The sequence below is a fragment of the Triticum aestivum genome, chromosome 2D, assembly GCF_018294505.1.
Source record: "Triticum aestivum cultivar Chinese Spring chromosome 2D, IWGSC CS RefSeq v2.1, whole genome shotgun sequence".
Classification (NCBI taxonomy): domain Eukaryota; kingdom Viridiplantae; phylum Streptophyta; class Magnoliopsida; order Poales; family Poaceae; genus Triticum; species Triticum aestivum.
Genome location: NC_057799.1, coordinates 478,927,640 through 478,945,591, shown reverse-complemented (window position 1 = coordinate 478,945,591; position 17,952 = coordinate 478,927,640). Strand labels below are relative to the sequence as shown.

The following is a 17,952-nucleotide window of genomic DNA, read 5'->3' as shown; positions in this document are numbered from 1 at the left end:
CTCTTCGTCGTGCTAACCAAGAAAGAGCAGTGCCCAGCGGTGTCCATAGGGATTCGCAAATGTACGCAGTAGTACAAGATATCCTAGCTAGTTACACAAGTGTAAATTTGACACCCGCAAAAAAGGTAAACTGTAGATTTGAAGTGTGGTCCTTTTAGACTGGAAAACCTTTCCACACGGCGTGCCGCCGAATCGTTGAGCCGGTCGCACCACTCCCTCCGTGTCTCGCTTTGTCTGCACGTAGGCCCACCACCGAACGACCATCTCCCGTATTACCTTATCTCTTCAAGGACAACACCATCCACTCATTCTTCGCTCGTGCATCTCCTCTAGCGCAACCTCCGCTCCCCCCTTTTCTTCCTCTCTGTAGATGCTCGCGTCTCCCCCACCGGTGACTGGTTGTGCCGCCAGCCATGGCCACCACGCCTCCCCCACTATGGCTGCCCCCACCCCGCCCCCTCACCCCCCCACCAGCGACCAGCGCTACAAACCAACACCCACCGGTGCTGCCAATGGCGGCGAGGAGTGGTGGAGAGCCGCGGCGGCCGGTGTTGGGGCGTTGCAACCACGGCGACAAGTGATGGAGATCCATCATTTTCTTTGCATGGAAGCAGCCCCATTTTTTGCTGCCAACGCCCTTGCTTTTTGCTGGAACCAGTGTAAGATTTTGCTACCACCATGTAATTTTTTTGGAACCAACTCAAAATTTTGTTGCCATGTCATTTGCTTTTTGGTACAACCAGTTTTCAATTTTGCTACCACCATCTTCAGTTTTTGCTAGAACCAATCAATTTTTTTGCTACCACCATGTTCGTTTCTTTTTGATGGAACCAACCCAAATTTTTGCTACCATGTCATTTGTTTTTGGTACAACCACTTTACATTTTTGCTACAACCAACTTCGGTTTTTGCTGGAACCAATCAATTATTTTGCTACCATGTTTTTTTTGGGGGAACCAGTGCATCAATTTCTTTGCTACCACCGTTTGAGTTTTTGCTACAACCAATGTTCTCAATTGCTACATCCAACATGCATCACAATGTCATGTAATTTGCTGGAACTAGCAAACATTCTTGCTCGAAGCGGCATGATTTTTTGTTGGAACCAACGTTTCTTTTTGCTGGAACTAGCTAATTGTTTGCTACAAATCGACTACCGAAGTTTTTGTGCTGTTGAGATTTTTGCTGGAACCATCATTATTTTTTTGCTGGAACCGGCAAATCTTTTTGCTTCAAACCAACAATGGAGGTTTTTGTTGCTTTTTTGCTAGACATGGCGGTGCAAGTTGTCAACGGTGGCGAGCCGGAGACAGGGACGTCGGGGATGCTCCAACCATGATAACAGCGCGCTGGAACCCTCTTATGTTCGAGTTGCAACCATGACGAGCAGAGGTAGTCGAGGCAAGTGCCAGGCACGAGCGGCAGGCAAGCGGCAGGCGAGCGCGGGTGACGGGCGCGGTGGCAATGGTGGCAAGCAGGCACGGGAAGACGAGGACTATCGCGGGCGGCCTGCGAGCGCATGGATCTGGCATGTGCGCATGCTGCCCTTTTTCTGTATTTCCTGTGCGTGTTTTTTTCTGCGTGTTTGACTTTTAAAACAAAGCAATCAGACGGTTGGGAAGGGATGTATCGGGCGGCTGGGGTTTGACTGGCCCAACAGTTCGGCCGGCACGCCGGCGCCTATAAGCTCCCTTTTAGATTTTGGATCTCAATCTATTAGCCAAGGCCGCTGCAAGATTTTCAGACATTCTATTGGATTTGATCCGGGTTTTTTTGGGTACATTAAGCCTCACATGTGCATAGTTTTGAGAAACTCAATCCGGAGTAGCCTTTTTGACTTTTGTATTTCAATCTATCAGAGAAATTCAGTTCTGTTTGGAAATTGTTTTTGAGAAATTCATGATTGCCTGCGTTTTTGCGAAATCAGTTAATTGGACATTACCGTGCTCATGTGTATCTTGTACCAGTTTCCTCCCCCTCTCTCCGGAAGCCCCCCTGTGCTGGTTCTCTTGAGCCCCCCGCCCCCCTTCGCCTCGCCCTTCTTCCCTGTCGTCCACGGTTTGCTTTACCTTTGATCTGTCCCCTCGTCGATCGCGTCACAGGCTGGTAACTGCTTTTGGGCTCTTGACTCTGATGGATATTCTGAAGTTGAGGATGGCCATGGTGTTGGCTATTGCTCCATTGTTTGTGTGCCACCGCCGCTGTGGTGGAATTGTTGCTGCCGCAAGTTAGCTCCTGTCAGTCGTGGCCTCTTGTCCCTCCCTGCACCCGTAAATTTGGTAAATTCGCCTCCCACTCTCTAGATCTGAGGATTCTTATCTTCGCCATACTAGACTTTAAAGAGTGCAATAATCACTCGCCCCTTGAGATGAGTTCTAGAAGTCGCTGAAGAAGCATCAGGTTGGAGCATCACTCCCCCCTAACAAGTTTGCAATCCATTACCATCGGTCCAGAGGGTTTGAGAAATCAAACCATGCCACAAAACAACACAAAAGAAGATGTTGAAGTCTTTGCACCAATGCCCAGCTGATTGCTCTCCTTGAAGGACACACCAACTGCTAAGGCCCTTCCCAGTGCTCCACCGTGGACAGGTGCTAAGCATGCCACATAAGCAAAAAAATGACATGGCACAACATTTAAGGAGGGGAGAGAGTACTTTGGTGACCCCAGGAAAAACCAATGCCAGGCGCGAGAACCTAGGCGAAGTGCTTAAATGAAACAATTTGACCAATGCATGAAAGACTTTAGGTGCTAACTCATTAAATAAAGTGTGCTTAGCAACAACAAGTAAGCACCTATGCATTGGGGAGTTGAGTTGCTAAGGTATTTAATGCTCTTAGCACCTCATCTAAGCACCTTTGCATTGGAAGAGGTCTTAGATCTCAAGAGACCAACATATTCAGGAACACAAACTCTCGCAGGCCCTTCGCCGATGCCGGATTGAATATCATCGAGGTAAGTAGAGATCGAAGTGACCTTATTGACATGTCATCGCCGCCACTACCTCGCCGATGTCACTGGGGAACAAAATATAAGGAGAGAAAAAAATAAAACAGACGGACGAGTCCCCACTTTTCTTGCCACCTCTGAGGCTACCAGACAGGGAAGAGGAGGGAGGCCGATGCGGCAGCGTGGGGGAGAAACTTGGCGGCGGCCTCTAAGGTTGAGAGTGGTTGTGTGGATTATTTTTAGATCAACGAATAGGGTGTTTTTTTCTATAAGGAAAATGAATTTGCTAATTCTCATCCGAATTACTATAGTTACATCTAACACTTATACTATTTGATCAATTAAAAAAAAGAAAAAACCCACACATATCTTCACATAAAATCAAGTAGTGTAAGAGTTTGGGTCTGTCTAGGACACATTTACATCTAAGCTGATGTCCACTCTGTTTGTGGTCTATTTTTTTGTCCTAGTTTTTTTTGTTTCTTGTTGCTGCATTATATATCTGTGGGAGCTTAGATGTGACATCCTTAAAAAACATCTAGATGTGAATTAGACAAATTGTAAGAGTTTTTCCTAAAAAAGCAGTGTAAGATTTAGACGAGGCTTAGTTTTTTTAAGAATCATATGAGACTTGTTTTTTATTTTGAGGAAATGCCATCATGACTAGCTTTATTTCATCTCAAATAACGACAAATCATCCAAAATAAGGCTACGGATAATAAGAGACTTGGTAAATTCTCATGATGAGAGCTGTTTTTTGAGGGGGTCTCATGATGAGAGCTAGCCACAGTTTTTTAAGCATCGCCACATCCTGGCTTAAAAAAAATGAGACATCTCCTTTCGCCTTCGCAAGCTTTCTGGTAAGGGTCCATAAGAGTTCAGCCCGGCCCAAGTTGAACAGATAAGAAGGAACAACCTCACCCTTTCCCCCACACATCGCAACCCACCACTACCTACCTGTTGCTCCCCCATCCTCGCAGCCTTTGTAGCCTCACTCTCACCTACAAGCCACCCCCACCAATGGCGTCCCCACGAACCCACCCCCTCCCGACCCCACCATGCTTCCCCACGGCCCCACTCGTCTGACTCTAACCCCGACCTCACCTCTCCCCACCCCGCCGTCTCGGTCTCACCTCGCCGCGCCGGGACCCAATCCCAGACCCAATCCCCTAAACCCGGCCCCAAACCCTAGCGCCGCCGCCATGCTGCGCCGCCTCGCCTCCGCCGCCGCCCCGCGGGCCTTCTTCTCGCCCTCCCCGGCGGCAGGCCACGCCCCGCGCCGCGAGTACGGGCTGGTCCCCATGGTGATCGAGCACACCTCCCGCGGGGAGCGCGCCTACGACATCTTCTCGCGCCTCCTCAAGGAGCGCATCGTCTGCATCCACGGGCCCATCGCCGACGACACGGCCTCGCTCGTCGTCGCCCAGCTGCTCTTCCTCGAGTCCGAGAACCCCGCCAAGCCGATCCACCTCTACATCAACTCCCCCGGCGGGGTCGTCACCGCGGGCCTCGCGATCTACGACACCATGCAGTACATCCGCTCCCCGGTCACCACGCTCTGCATCGGCCAGGCCGCCTCCATGGGCTCGCTGCTGCTCGCCGCGGGCGCGCCCGGCGAGCGCCGCGCGCTGCCGAACGCCCGGGTTATGATCCACCAGCCGTCGGGCGGCGCCTCCGGGCAGGCCTCCGACATTGCGATCCAGGCCAAGGAGATCCTCAAGGTGCGCGACCGCCTCAACAAGATCTACGCCAAGCATACGGGCCAGGCCATCGACCGCATAGAGGAGTGTATGGAGAGGGACATGTTTATGGATCCGGTGGAGGCGCACGCCTGGGGGCTCATCGATGAGGTCATCGAGCACCGCCCTATTTCACTCGTTTCTGATGCCGTGAGCAGCGAGCCACCGAAGAACAGCGGAGGAGGGGAAAACAAGGGAACGGAGGAGCCGTCTCCAGCTTGATGGGTGGTTGCAAGGTGCAATCCTTTTTGCGTTCCTGTAGCTGTCTCGTTGGATTTCAACATTCAATGCTTAATTCTTACATAAGGTTACAACTTGTTATTCTGCGGCAGACGGTTTATCACTAGCTAAGCTGATGTTTTGCTACTTGCATTAATCTGCTGCTGATGATGGATGCAATCCTTGCTTGCTTACTTATAGCCATATCACAGTTGATGTTATGTTTGTCTGAAATCAGGGTAGCCCAACATAAAGGATAAACGCGGCATATTTACAACAGTAGGCACATTTTTCGTTGGCCTATTGGAGCAAGTTGGGAATGGTATAAAACAAATTTCTAATTACTGATTCTTGTATCCTGTGTTCGATAATTTTAGTTGCGCCTTGTTGATGTATGTGATTTCATTTAATGAGTTGATACCATAATTTTAGTTGTGCCTCCTTGATTATTTGATTTCATTCCAAGAGTCATCCATCAGTTGGAATTTCATACAATCAATGCTGTCCAGTTTGTCTTCCGTAAAGAAACAACTTTATTGTTTAATTCAATACTACTAGTAATATATCACTGATGACCACTATCTTTCAAGGGAATTAATCTGTAATAGTACCTTTACCTTTATATTACTATAATAGAAGAACATGGAGCCTATCACTGAAAACAAACCCATTGTAACAAACTGCTTTTGCATTTGATAGGTCAAACTACATGAATTGAACCATAAGTTAACTAATACTCCCTCCGTTACATAATTCTCGTCATGGTTTTAGTTCAAACCACGACAAGATTTATGGAACGAGGGAGTACACAGTAGTCAGTTGGCCATATTTTTGTATCACATCTGTTATATGCAGAGATTTCTAGCATTCTCCTGGTGCCATCCTTATGCAGCATATATGTATGTTATACTGGCAATAAAGTTTGAGGATCCATTATTTCCTTAATAGGTGTCTTGTATTGACCACATTCCTGCGAAATTGTCCAGTATTGGAATAATATGTAAGCAGTACCTTGTCTGTTTGAGCTTTGAGTATAGCTTATATTTATTCAAGTCTGTAGCATGGACCATCTGGTATGAGAAATTTAGGCTCATCAGAACATAATGCTAATTTTGAATGGTTCATTAGAGTTTAATATAGGTCCATGGGTCTGTAGATGGTTTACTGTACATCTGTTCATCCAATCATAATAGAACCTCTTAGCAGTTCTTAAGTAGCACTTTCTACAAGACATAAATCATCTAATGAGAGGCTTCCTGGCCTGGCTGGCAGCAGTCTTTGGCTCATTTATGCTTGATATACACATGGCACAAATATGCTTAGAGACTCTTCATATGCATCATAGTTTGGACCTTGAAGGCATACCTAAATTTCGAACAACAAAATATTTGATTACCTTATAAGTTTACAGAAATTATGCCGTGTAGCTGGATGACACATTTGCAGCACTCCTGTTAGATCTAAAAGTTTGTGTTTGGCCAGGCTTGGTTTGGCTGAGTCTCTTTGAGTGTGTGCTGGTTAGATCGGTTGCTCTTGAGCTTCATCTGATCGTCTTGGGCCTTGGCACTCTTGTGTTTGGATTAGGTGATATTCCTTGATGTCTTGTGTGCATGTGTTCCTCTAGTCCCTATCCCTAAGCTCTCGCGTCCTAGTTTTGCTTGTCTTTTTGTTCTTTTGCTTTCTCAGTTTTTTACCGGGCTTTGTGGTTTTCAGCCTAGTTTCCCTTATAAACCAGGTCACTCCGTATTTTTTTTCTATCTTAATGAAATCAGCAGAGCTGCTGCCTTGCGTTGTCAAAAGAAAATGTCATCTCACAACTCACGTCATGAACTTACCTTCATCCTACTTCCAGTTGTGGAACGGTAGACTACATGATCTTTGGCATATATAAAATAGTAAAATCATGTAAGCCACCACCAGTTGTGGGAAGGATAGACTGCATAATCTTTGGCAGCTAAAATAGTAAAATTGTGTAAGCCACCAGCATGATGTTCAGTTCAACCAAGTTTTATTGTCTGGAGTTGCAAACATATTCTGCTTGATTTCTGCGGTGAATTGTACTCCCTCCGTTAAGAAATATAAGAGCGATCAGTGATCTAAACGCTCTTATATTTCTTTACGGAGGGAGTAGATTAGATGTTACAAATTGTCACTGTTCAGGATATCGGTAACTGGTACCATATCGGTCGGGTGCTGAGTAGGGATGGCGAATTTTCCAGTTAATCAGCTATTCAGTGACCCACCGAGTAGCAATTAACTGGCCGATATTTGGAACAATGAATTGTGTTCTCATGTTGATATAACAGAAAAGGTGAGTTGGTTCAGTGGAAGAAGTATTAACCAAGGTCATCCACTTTCCCTGCCTAATTGTTCTTTTTTTGAAATGTGCCTCATTGTTCTCATAACAACTAGGATGGTGCTATATAATCCACTATTCTTCTGTGATAGCCTCCTATACCTGATCCTTTGCACATGCATTTTGTTTGACTTGTGATGTTGTGCAAGGACTTCTACATTCTTTGTACTATGTCAAATCTGAAGTATTAGTGTCTGTCTCGAGATATTTTATGTTACCATTGTAGTCTTTGATTATCACCGCACTGGTTCACTATTTTTCTCTCACCAAACCTGACTTGTTTCTCTCGAGGCCTAGACGTGTTGCTTCTGTGATGGCTTTACCACTTCATTGAGGGTGTTGTTCATTTCTCTGATTGTTATAATCAGAATGTGGTTATGTCAAGCAAACTGTGCCTAACAAGTTTATAACTTCTCCATGTTTTTATGCTAGTTCGTCGTTGCTGACTCTTATGCTTCTGCTGCTGTGTTGTGAGCCTGTCACTTTTATTTCTCACTGGTTTTCTTCCCTTAGGAAGAAAACCTTCAGTTCAGAATTTCTGCAGTTAACTGGTGTAGTCGATTTTACTCCCAATTTCAGTCCTCGGCGGGCTAGACAATATTTAGGCCCAGTTATTTTGATTGTAAAAGAAATGGGGCTCAAAGATTCTGGTAGAAGCTGGGTAGGGGTCGGATTCCGGAAGAATCCCCAGATTCTGGCAAAAGAACTGGGCCTTAGTTGGCCAGATGAAGCAACAATAATAGCTTTATCTGTTGACAAGGGCTTTGTAGTACGGATAGCAACTAACGCGATGGGTAAAGATCTATTGTCATGTTACCATGTTGAGGAATTTCCCCAGCCTTATTGTGTTATTGTGGTCGTTGCAATTTAGTGAGAAAATCATACCGGTACTAGGAACGAACCTGAGCATTATTGGAGCTTTCCTTAGATCGAAATCCTGAATTTTCCTATGGTATATCCAGCTTCTTGATACTTCCTTCGTAAAGAAATATAAGAGCGTTAGATCACTAAAAACGCTCTTATATTTCTTTACAAAGGGAGGCCGACCATATGATGTGCCACAAAACCAGTACGGTGCTGCGGCTGCCGTGTGTATGAGCATGTGCATGTCAGCCTCAGTATTCAATGTTACCATGTTCTGCTTCTGTGACAAGTTATTGTTTAGAGCAACTCTAGCAGATCTTGTAAAATGTATGGCAGACCAGATCCTGTAAAACCATACTACATATTTAGTCCACCGGAGTTCAAACATACTCCTCTGTCTCCACAATATAAGATTGTTTTTCAAGTTATTTTAGCTTAAAAATGATTTTATATTGTGGGACGAAGGGAGTACAAACTTAAAAACACAGTAGATAAAACCTTTTTTAAGTAAGAACTTTATTCACCGATATAATAGATACATCATTTGTGAGGAAAGGTACAATTTCATTCATAGGCTCCTCAAACCAATCAACAGTAGAGGAAAATCTAACCAGTCTATCAAGCTTGTGCGTAACTTTATTTGCTTCTTTATTACAATGTTCAAACACACAAATAGGAAAATCACAAGCTAAAAAATAGCAATCATTAAAAACTGCCACCGCTACTTCTACTGACTGTCTGTCATTATTCATGGTTTCAATGACCTCTAGATCATTAGAATTTATGACGAGGTGATTTCATCTCGCCCGTTGTGCTAGGGATAGGCCAAATCTAAGAGCCCAGGTTTATGTTTTTAGAACATCCACACAACGAACTATTTTTCAAAAACCTCCTGCAATAAAATTACCTTCATCATTCCTCATAACAGCCCACGTCATACATTGTTTCACAAATCCCCCTGGGAGCGAATCCAACCCCCGTCCCTTTCACGGTAGGCTTTAGAGATGAAGCAACAACATAATTAGCCGTAAGAGCTTGTATCCCAATTGAAAGCAGTTTGACATCTTGAATGCTCTCTTTATGCACTAGTTTGCGCCTTTCGCACCACAAATAACATGACGTAATGGCAATCATCTTCCGAATATTCTAAAACCCCATAATAGATAAATCCTGGTCTGGCATGTGTAACAAATATTCCAAAACAGCCTCACCAGCACGATCAACTTCGCAAGCTTCAACAATGATCTTGCCCAAACCGTGTTTTCTTGAAATCTCCTTAAACTAGTTTAGGGCTTCATGTTTAGGTAGAACTCGGTCGCCGACTTATAGAGGACACGCACGAGGTTGTATTTGTACCCCTCCTTCACCACCATGAGCTGCGCGTCGGCGTCGTCTTCACAGGCCGCCACTGCCTCCTTTGGGGCCTGGAGCTCGATCTCCGCCTCGTGGAGACCCTTTGTGGTGGGCCAAAGCATGTCCCCAATCTCGTCGAACTTGCTCCACGCCTTTCGGCCGCGGCTGCGGGAGAGGGCGCTGCGCTCTCTGGCCTGCTTCGAGCGCCCCGGCTCGACCGGAGACCGACTGAAGCTGCCGGCCACGGCGTCATGCCGGGGCTGCTAGTGCGGCGGTGAGCCATTGTGGCCCCCCACGTACGCGACTTCCGCCAGCCATGGGTTTGCTCTAAAAGCGTGTGTGCACGCGGAAATCAGGCACCAAAGTAGGGAGGGTTGGTTGTCGGAGTTTGTGGGACTGCGGCGGCGGTGGGTGGGGAAATGCTGGATGTGAGTTGTAAAACGGGGAGAATATGTGGGCTGCCTATAAAAAATTTCAGTCTTGCTAAGTCTCAGTCGATGCTATATCCGTGAGATCTTACATTGAGATTCGTGCAAAAAAATATATTAGTTTTTTTCTTTATAATACGTTATGTCACTCGACTGAGACCTAGCCACACCCAAAAAAATTATGTGACATGCCTTTTTTATCGGATCTGCTCGGGCCGAGAAACGAACAGATCGTTGTAAAACGCCCGGAGTTATAAGGGCCGGTGAGGTTTTACTGATCTGCTAGAGTTGTTCTTATGGCTGGTAATAAACTGATATACGGCAATGCTCATGCTCCACAGTTCCGGTAAAAATACAGTTTTAGCTTCCCATGAAAATCCCACATTGATATCGTCACATCAGTTACAGGCATAGTACAACGCTACCACCCAATGATGAAGCACTTGCTCGTAGCTTTGCTGAGCAGAAGAATGGACCAGACACACTTCCGCTAGCGTGGAGCGGCGGCCGGCAGGGGCTGGCCCCGGAGGAAGTGGTAGAGCATGGCGAGCGAGCGGTCGGGCGCGAAGAGCGGCACCTGGTGCCCCGCCCCGCGCACCGTCACCAGCGTCAGCCCCTCCTCGTACTCCACCGCCCACCCGGCTACCTGCTGCCTGTAGAACCACGCCCGCCACCCGCTCCTCGCCCGCGCCCGCAGCTTCATCGCGTTGACGCTGTACCGCGTCGACGTCACCGGCACCCTCCCGTCCGTGTCGCCGCTGCGTCGCATCACATATCGCATGTGAGTTCAGGAGGAGATTGCCATAGTTTTTGACACAAGGTATTTATTTTCACAAGGTTTCATTTCGGTACCTGTAGACCCAGACGCGCAGCCCGGCGGCCATGAGCTTCTTCAGGACGGGGAGTACGGTCGCCGGCGAGTCGTTCCACTTGCTTATCACCGCGCTGCGCCACAAACAAACAAACGATTCGTCCGGTCTGGTTACTGACTGCTACGTACATCCCGTAAGAGCTTATAAGTATACTGAAACCGTGCAGCTTTGCACTAGGTAGATGGTAAACCGCATGGGCAGTACTACGCGTGTTATGTTACACGGAAGGATGAATGCAATACAATGCAGGTGCAAGTTGCGACATCAGATCTGGGGACGGGGCGTCCGCCATTACACTTCATGGCTGGTAGCAGGTGGATGGGGGTCCATTTGTACTGGCAGGAGTGCATTGCCGTGCAGCCCACGAGCTGGAAGGATCGTAGCGTGCCAGTATTGACTGCGTGCTGCCGGGATGGGTTGAGCAGAGGAGAGCAGGGTAGAGAAGACATGAGAGAGCGTGGGTAGGGTAGGGTACTAGGGTACCAACACCAACCTGCAAGGCGAGTATGGGTACTTGAGGCCCGTCCGGTTGGCGTGCAGCGCCCGCTGCACGTCCTGGCGGTTGAAATACCTGGTCACGTACGCCTCCGTGCACGGGTCGTACCCCGCCGGCGCACGCCTCATCATGTGCCATGCCTCCTGCGTACGCACCACCGCCACGACAAGACACTTATTTTCTTTCTCGCACACAGTGTATGCACTACCAGAGATGTCAGAGAGAGAGAGAGGGAGTAGGACGTAGTACGTGCTGGGAGAAGAGGCGGGGCGCGGTGACGAGCCTGGACGGGCGCGGCGCGGCGGAGGCGGAGCCGGCGGAGGGGGAGAGGCACGTCGGCGTGTAGATGCTGTAGATGTCGATGTCGTCGAAGGCGCCCATGAAGGCGCGGACGGCCGACGAGCAGCCCTTCCCGGGCCTGCCGCCGTCGGCCTCCTCCTTGAAGGAGTCGCACTCCCGCGTCACCGCCGAGTGCAGCTCGTCGGAGATGATGGCGTGGCTCCACGCGTACTCCACCATGCCCAGCTGGTCCGTCTCGTCGTTCAGCACCGCGTTGCCAATCTGCGACAACCCAGTCCAATCATGAATCAATTAGCGTAATAATCCACACCAGAGAAGAATGGAAAAAAAGAGGCACGGACAACGGTGCAGGTGAAATCGTCGCAGTCTCAAGTACAAAAGCAGATACGTTCGTCCGCTTTCGCAGGGGCGCACGATGCATGCGTGGAATTATTACCGCGGTTACACTGGCAGTTGGCCGCGAGCTAAAGCGGGTAAAGATACTACGTAGTGGAGATCCGTAGGCACGCTCGTGGCCATCTTTGGAATAAACTTCTTTCCGCAGCACTGAATCTTTTCACGCTCTTTTTTCCTTTTCCTCTTTATCTTTCTATGCCACTAACTAACTAACTATGATCGTAGGCACGCGAGTATAGAAGCTGTTTCACCTGCCACTTAACAGTCCTAATAGCATGGTTGCAAGCATGATAAACGGGACCGATTTCCCTTTCGGGGTGGAGCTTACCATGAAGCCTTTGAGGTTGATGATGCTGCCTCTGCCCGCCGCTTTGTTCCCCTCGTAGATGAGATCTGCGAGCTGCGGGACGTAGTGCCCTGCAGCAAAAAGCAGATCGCGGCAGCTTCAGCGACAGATTATCTTTACCCGCAGTTTACGACGCAGCTTAGCTTATACTCCCTCTGTCCCAAAATATAAGAACGTTTTTAACACTACACTAGTGTCAAAAACGTTCTTACATTATGAGACTGATGGAGTAACATATAATGAAGGATAGTGCTGCTGGTCCTTCAGACGTAGGGCCCGTACAAGGTAGAGTACATACCGGCGTAGCTCTCTCCGGCGATGTAGAAGTCGCGGCCCTTGAACTCCGGGAACTTGGCGAGCCAGTTGAGGAGGAAGGTGTACGAGTCCTGCGCCGTCACGCGGTCGCCGAGGCGGCCCAGGTCCGCCGTCTTGTTGGTGTAGGAGAACCCCACGCCCACCGGCGCCTCCAGGAACAGCAGGTTCACGGCTGAAAATCAAACCGGGCAGAGTGTGAAATTTGGAGGTACACGATCACACGTTTCTCTTCATGGAGTTCAGCGAGAAGTGGCACTGTGCTTGCCTTTGTTCCACGCGTAGGCGTTGCGGGTGAGGTTCGCGCCGTAGCCCCTGACCAGGAACGGGCCCAGCTCCTGGGCCGCGCCGTAGGCGATGGACGAGCACCCGGGCCCTGCCATGGCACGGTATATATACAGTTATCATGCAAGGATTTATTATTTATCTTTCGTTCCGTCACATAATTCAGTTGTAAAGACGCGACTGCAGATCAATTGACTGCTCTGCACATTATATTGACAGTCTTATCCACTGGCCAGTGCTAGATGGATGGCCTGTCGAATTGTTTAGTCTAGGTGCTGTGCGAAAATGACACTACCGTTCAGTTCCTACTGAGAAATCGGACGCAAAGGCGAGGACAGGGGGATGAGACAGCTGATTTGCCGACTACCCTACCAGTCAAAGCGGCGAAGACCCGCACTTCCATGCAGTAGTAGCAGTCAGCTAACCGACTGATTTTCGACATTTTCTTTCTCACTGTTTTTTTATCCTACGGAAAAAATCTCCATGCATATCCACGTTCCTGACTCCTGAGTAGTATCCTCGTAGAAAAGATTATCACCTGGCAGCTATGATGACACTAGCGCGTGCTGGATACCAGGACAAAGATGTAACATCAGGCCGTAACGCTTACGAGATATTCTCGCAGTAGCTCTGAAGTCTGAAGAAACACATGCTCACGCCGCAGCAGAGGCTCAGGAATTATTAACCTTTGTAAATCCGCAAGGATCCAAGGGCATTCCTGATAGGAGTACAATCTTTTGTTTTCGGTTTAATGCAGGTCCCAGTCCCACGGTGGGGTGGGGAGGTGGGTGCCCCATTTGCCCATCTTTCCTCTAGAGCCATGGCCCTCGAGCTTTGTCCGTCGGCGCAGGGCAAGCTTCTTCCGGGCCTGCAGGGCAGGGCAGGAACAGGATCTGCTCTCCTGTAGCGCTGCCTCGAGAGCCTTCCTTTCTCCTTTTGCCATCTTTTGCAGCCTCTTTTCCTCTGCGCCGCGAGCCTATGCTATGCTCTCTCCTCCCTGCTGCTCTGAATCTGAGTGCATGCCTCCTAGCCTTCCCTGTGGATGGATTCTGGCGCATTTGCCTTTGAGCTTTTTATTGCCGGAAAGCGCCATTCTTCCTTCGCCACAGACAGGGTGGCCACGCGGCCCTGCAATGCAACTGCAGCGAGCTTCTCCGAATAGGACTTGCCAAATGAGCAACACATTTGGATGAACAAGATGGAGAATGGAAGAGCACATCGATCCAAGGCTACGGTTTTGCCTAGAATTCGTCGTATTGCACCTACTGCTTTGTCTATACTACATGTTGCTAGAAACATACTGGTAGCAAACTAGCAATACGTTATGAGCAAGTTAGGAACTGAAAACTGAAAAAGGCTCACTGTGCCGTGCCGAAAAACTAGCGTAGGTTAGCGAATTTGCAACCGACGGCCGCACTCCGCGCCTGCATTTTTCGCATGGCACGGACGGTAACCACTACGGGAGTAGGCCAAAATTATCGAAATGTTCGTCATGGAACACTGAAAGCGAAAGCAGGAATCACGAGTGGGCAGCAACCGAGAGATCTGCAGAGCTAGCGATGAACACGTGCGTGCGTACCTCCGTTGAGCCACAGCATGAGGGGCTTCTTCTCCGGCTCCTGCTCGGCCTCGAAGAACCAGTAGAAGAGCGCCTTGTCGCCGCCCGTTCCGACGTCGACGTAGCCGGCGTAGTGCTTGAACCCGACCTCTGGTTGCCCAGGGAGCCCGGTGACGAGGTCGCCCTCTGGCCGCGGGCTCCAGGAGGCTCCGGCGACAGCCGCTGACGCCGCCGCGGCAAGGAGGAAGAATGCCATGGCCATGGCCACGGCTGCTTCTGTGTGGAAGCGCTTGTGTGTGCAGTTTGCTCTGCTTGGGTTTTTGGCTTCTGGGCCCTTGGGGTGTGCGGCGAGATGACGAGGAAGGCTGGTTTAAAAATGGAGGGAGGGGGAAGAAAAGCTTAGGAGAAGGATTTTGCGGCAGTAAAGAAGTGAGAAGGTTAGGGAGAGGTGGCGGTGGTAAATTATTTGGGTTAGTGGGGTGAGTTTTTGGTAGGTGGTTACTGGTTAGGACGTCGTGTGGGGGTACTGATGAGAGCCTGGAGATGACGGTGGCTTGCTCCCTGGTCACTGCGTGCTTCGTACTGCCACGGTCAGTCAATGGCTTAGGTCACTGCACAGGTTTGCCGTGGCATTTGTCTTCTCCCGCAGTTCTGTTTCACGGTTCAGATATTTTTTTTCTCAGAAGTTGCATTTGTTCGGCAACCCCTGCAGGAGAGCCCGGCTCAAAGGTTACGGAGCATATATTGATCAATTATGTGGAAAGGGTGTTCTCCTCCATTATATATAGCTGCAGGGTGAAAGAATAAGTGCCCACTTTATGTTCAGTGAAGAAACGTTCGGTGAAATGGAGAAGAGGTGGGGCGAGTTGGGCCCCATCCTCGATAATGGGCCCGTGGTTTCACAACACTTTAACTTGGGCAATTATTTGTATATCCATGTCTCAAAGCGTCAAAGAACCGAGTGAGAAAAATATGAAGGAAGAGCGCACAGTATACGTTATTGTATTGCACGAATTACCTCCTTAAAAAACTAGTGTAAGAAACATCAGAAAAATACACTCAAGAGAAAAAAAAGTACAATCCACTCGACCATCAAATCGAGTACTTGATCATCGGGACCGAGATTTTAATGACGAATCTGTGGCATTTCTCCCCTGAACCTTGCATCTCCCCAACTCTCATCATACTGATTCCATGTGAACTTTTGCAACACAAGTAACATTATATTCATAGATGACGCTTGGGGTCTGTACGGTGTTCAGCCCACACGTCTGCTGAATGTGGCCAATCATCTACCAAAGCTATACATACTCTCGTAATGCTTCATACAGTGCCATGATTTTCGAGTGGTTCGTGGAAGTCAATACAAGACTTAGCTTGGACGATTTCCAGAAAAACACAGTTGCACCACAAAGAAAAACATATCCAGTCTACGACTTAGAAGTATGCAGGTCCAATAGGTATCTAGCATCAACATAGCCTATAATAGCTAGGTCTTGATTCCTTCTATAAAATAAACCGAGATATGTGATCCCTTGCAGGTAAGGGGAAATGTCCTTAACGCCTTTCAAATGTCTTATGAGAGGCTCATAACTATACTAGCAAGCAAATTGACGACGGACACAATGTCAAGCCGTGTACAGTTTAAGAGGTATATGAGTGCTCCAACAGCACTCCGGTAAGGAAATTCCGGTCTCAGAATTTCCTCCCCCTCTTCGAGCAAGTTCTTTTAGAGCTTATGGCCGGCTGCGGAAATAAGTTACCCCCTTCTAGCTTATTCTAGAAGCCCAATCTAAAACATAATTTTAGAAGCCTACTAACTAAGGGTTGACTAGTAGGCTTCTAAAATAAAATTTTAGTTTGAGCTTTTACAATAAGCCGTGGAAAGAGAAGCTTATTTCCACAACCAGCCATAAGCTCTAAAAGAGTTGGCCCTTCCTTAGGCCTGAACGGGTTCTTGTCTTGCTATAAAGATCTCTTGATCATCAAGCTCTTAGAAGGATATGCCATGTCAAACCCAAATCCTTCATCTTGAATTCCGACATCAGGTAGGAACTCGCTTCCTCAATATCCCCAGGTATACCGATTTTATTTAAATCGTGCACATACATCGGGATTATACAGAATCCATCTCAGGGTCGCCGTATAAAAATACATGGGCCATCTTCATTGCTCATGTAGCCCTTCTGGTGAAGGAAACCTTTGAAACGATTATACCACATCCTATGAGACTGTTCAAGTCCGTACAGTGTAGCTCGGGCGCGTACTTTTTGAAGGAAAGACGCCAGGTTTCCACTGGTTTCCTTTTTTAAAAAGTTTTTTCTTTGTTTATTTCTCAGTTTTCACTGCTTTTTCTTTTCTTTCTTTTTCTTTGATCTTCTTCGGTTTTATTTGTTTTTATTTTTTTATTCTTTGGTTTTGTTCCTTTCTTTCTCGTTTTACATATGTTTTTTTGTTTCTATCATGTTTCCACCGTTTTCCAATATACATTTTTGTTATATATCTAATACATTTTTCTAATATATGTTCTTCAAATACAATTTTAACATTTTTACTACATGGCCAACATTTTTTTACCACATGGCCAACATTTTTTACATTTTTCAGATGATTGATTACAAATTTTCAAATACTAGATTAACATTTTCTGAATACATGGTCAATATTTATACATATTTAACATTTTTTCTCAAATGATTTATTAACATTTTCAAATACAAGTTTAACATTTTCTGAATACATGGTAAAAAAATCTATACATATTTAACATTATTTCAATGCAAGGTTATCTTTTTGTTAATACATGGTCAACATTTTTTCTATACACATTTAGCATTTTAAAATATAAGTTCAACATTTTCTGACTACATGGTCAACAATTTTTCTATACACATTTAGCCTTTCTGAAGTACTGGTTCAACTTTTTTGAATATATGGTCAACAATTTTTCTATATATATTTAACATTTGTCAAATGCTTGACTAAACTTTTTGAAATACTTGTTAACTTGTTTTTCAAACACTTGATTAACATTTTTTAAAATACATCATCAACTTTTTCACACATTGTATACATTTTTCGTATACATGGTCAACATATAATACATATTTAACATTTTTAAATGCATATTAACATTTTCCAAAATATAATGTAAAAAATATATATATTTAATATTTATTTTATAATTTTCGGGAGTGTAAAAAAGTAAAAAAAACAAAACAAAAACAAAAAATGTGAAAAAAGATTAAAAAACGAGGATGTGCCCTCAAGCGCACCTGGGCCGACCCATCTGGAGCTGCCCTGATGCGAGGCTTCCCTCAGTCTCGCTGTGCCCTCGAACTGTCGCATACACGTTGTATAGGTTTGTCGCGATTGATTGGACCTGGAGATCGACTCCAGTCTAGATGAGTGAGTACGCCCGGATGTTGCCACCAGCCGGGGAGTTCACCTCCCTCGCCGTCTGGAGCAGGATCAAGGCT

The 17,952-nt window shown here is 46.9% G+C and overlaps 2 protein-coding genes and 1 long non-coding RNA gene across 3 annotated transcripts; 2 read left to right on the top strand and 1 right to left on the bottom strand.

Annotated features, from left to right (window-relative positions):
* Positions 1-434: 434 nt before the first annotated feature.
* Positions 435-1,750, top strand: LOC123049634 (uncharacterized). Its single transcript, XR_006423622.1, has 2 exons — positions 435-659; positions 1,272-1,750. It is a non-coding gene; the product is annotated as an uncharacterized lncRNA (long non-coding RNA).
* A 2,215-nt stretch (positions 1,751-3,965) lies between these two features.
* LOC123053949 (ATP-dependent Clp protease proteolytic subunit) lies at positions 3,966-5,060 on the top strand. The gene has a single exon (XM_044477576.1). The coding sequence runs from the start codon at positions 4,008-4,010 to the stop codon at positions 4,908-4,910; it is 903 nt and encodes a 300-aa protein (XP_044333511.1). The 5' UTR covers positions 3,966-4,007; the 3' UTR covers positions 4,911-5,060.
* A 5,165-nt stretch (positions 5,061-10,225) lies between these two features.
* Positions 10,226-14,869, bottom strand: LOC123053948 (serine carboxypeptidase-like 35). The gene is made up of 8 exons (XM_044477575.1): positions 14,495-14,869; positions 12,899-13,006; positions 12,617-12,805; positions 12,301-12,389; positions 11,526-11,837; positions 11,274-11,419; positions 10,761-10,853; positions 10,226-10,666 (listed from the first exon to the last, which is right to left on the bottom strand). Exons 1-8 carry the CDS (start codon positions 14,733-14,735, stop codon positions 10,399-10,401), a joined length of 1,446 nt encoding a protein of 481 aa, XP_044333510.1. The 5' UTR covers positions 14,736-14,869; the 3' UTR covers positions 10,226-10,398.
* Between the last annotated feature and the right edge of the window lie 3,083 nt (positions 14,870-17,952).

Excerpts from the sequence above, each read along its gene's own strand:
- LOC123053948 (XM_044477575.1), bottom strand. The coding sequence starts at position 14,735 with ATGGCCATGGCATTCTTCCTCCTTGCCGCGGCGGCGTCAGCGGCTGTC. Across the intron at positions 10,854-11,273 it reads TACCCATACTCGCCTTGCAG|CGCGGTGATAAGCAAGTGGA; the intron begins GTTGGTGTTGGT and ends TTTGTGGCGCAG. Across the intron at positions 10,667-10,760 it reads CTGCGCGTCTGGGTCTACAG|CGGCGACACGGACGGGAGGG; the intron begins GTACCGAAATGA and ends GATGCGACGCAG.
- LOC123053949 (XM_044477576.1), top strand. The coding sequence starts at position 4,008 with ATGCTTCCCCACGGCCCCACTCGTCTGACTCTAACCCCGACCTCACCT.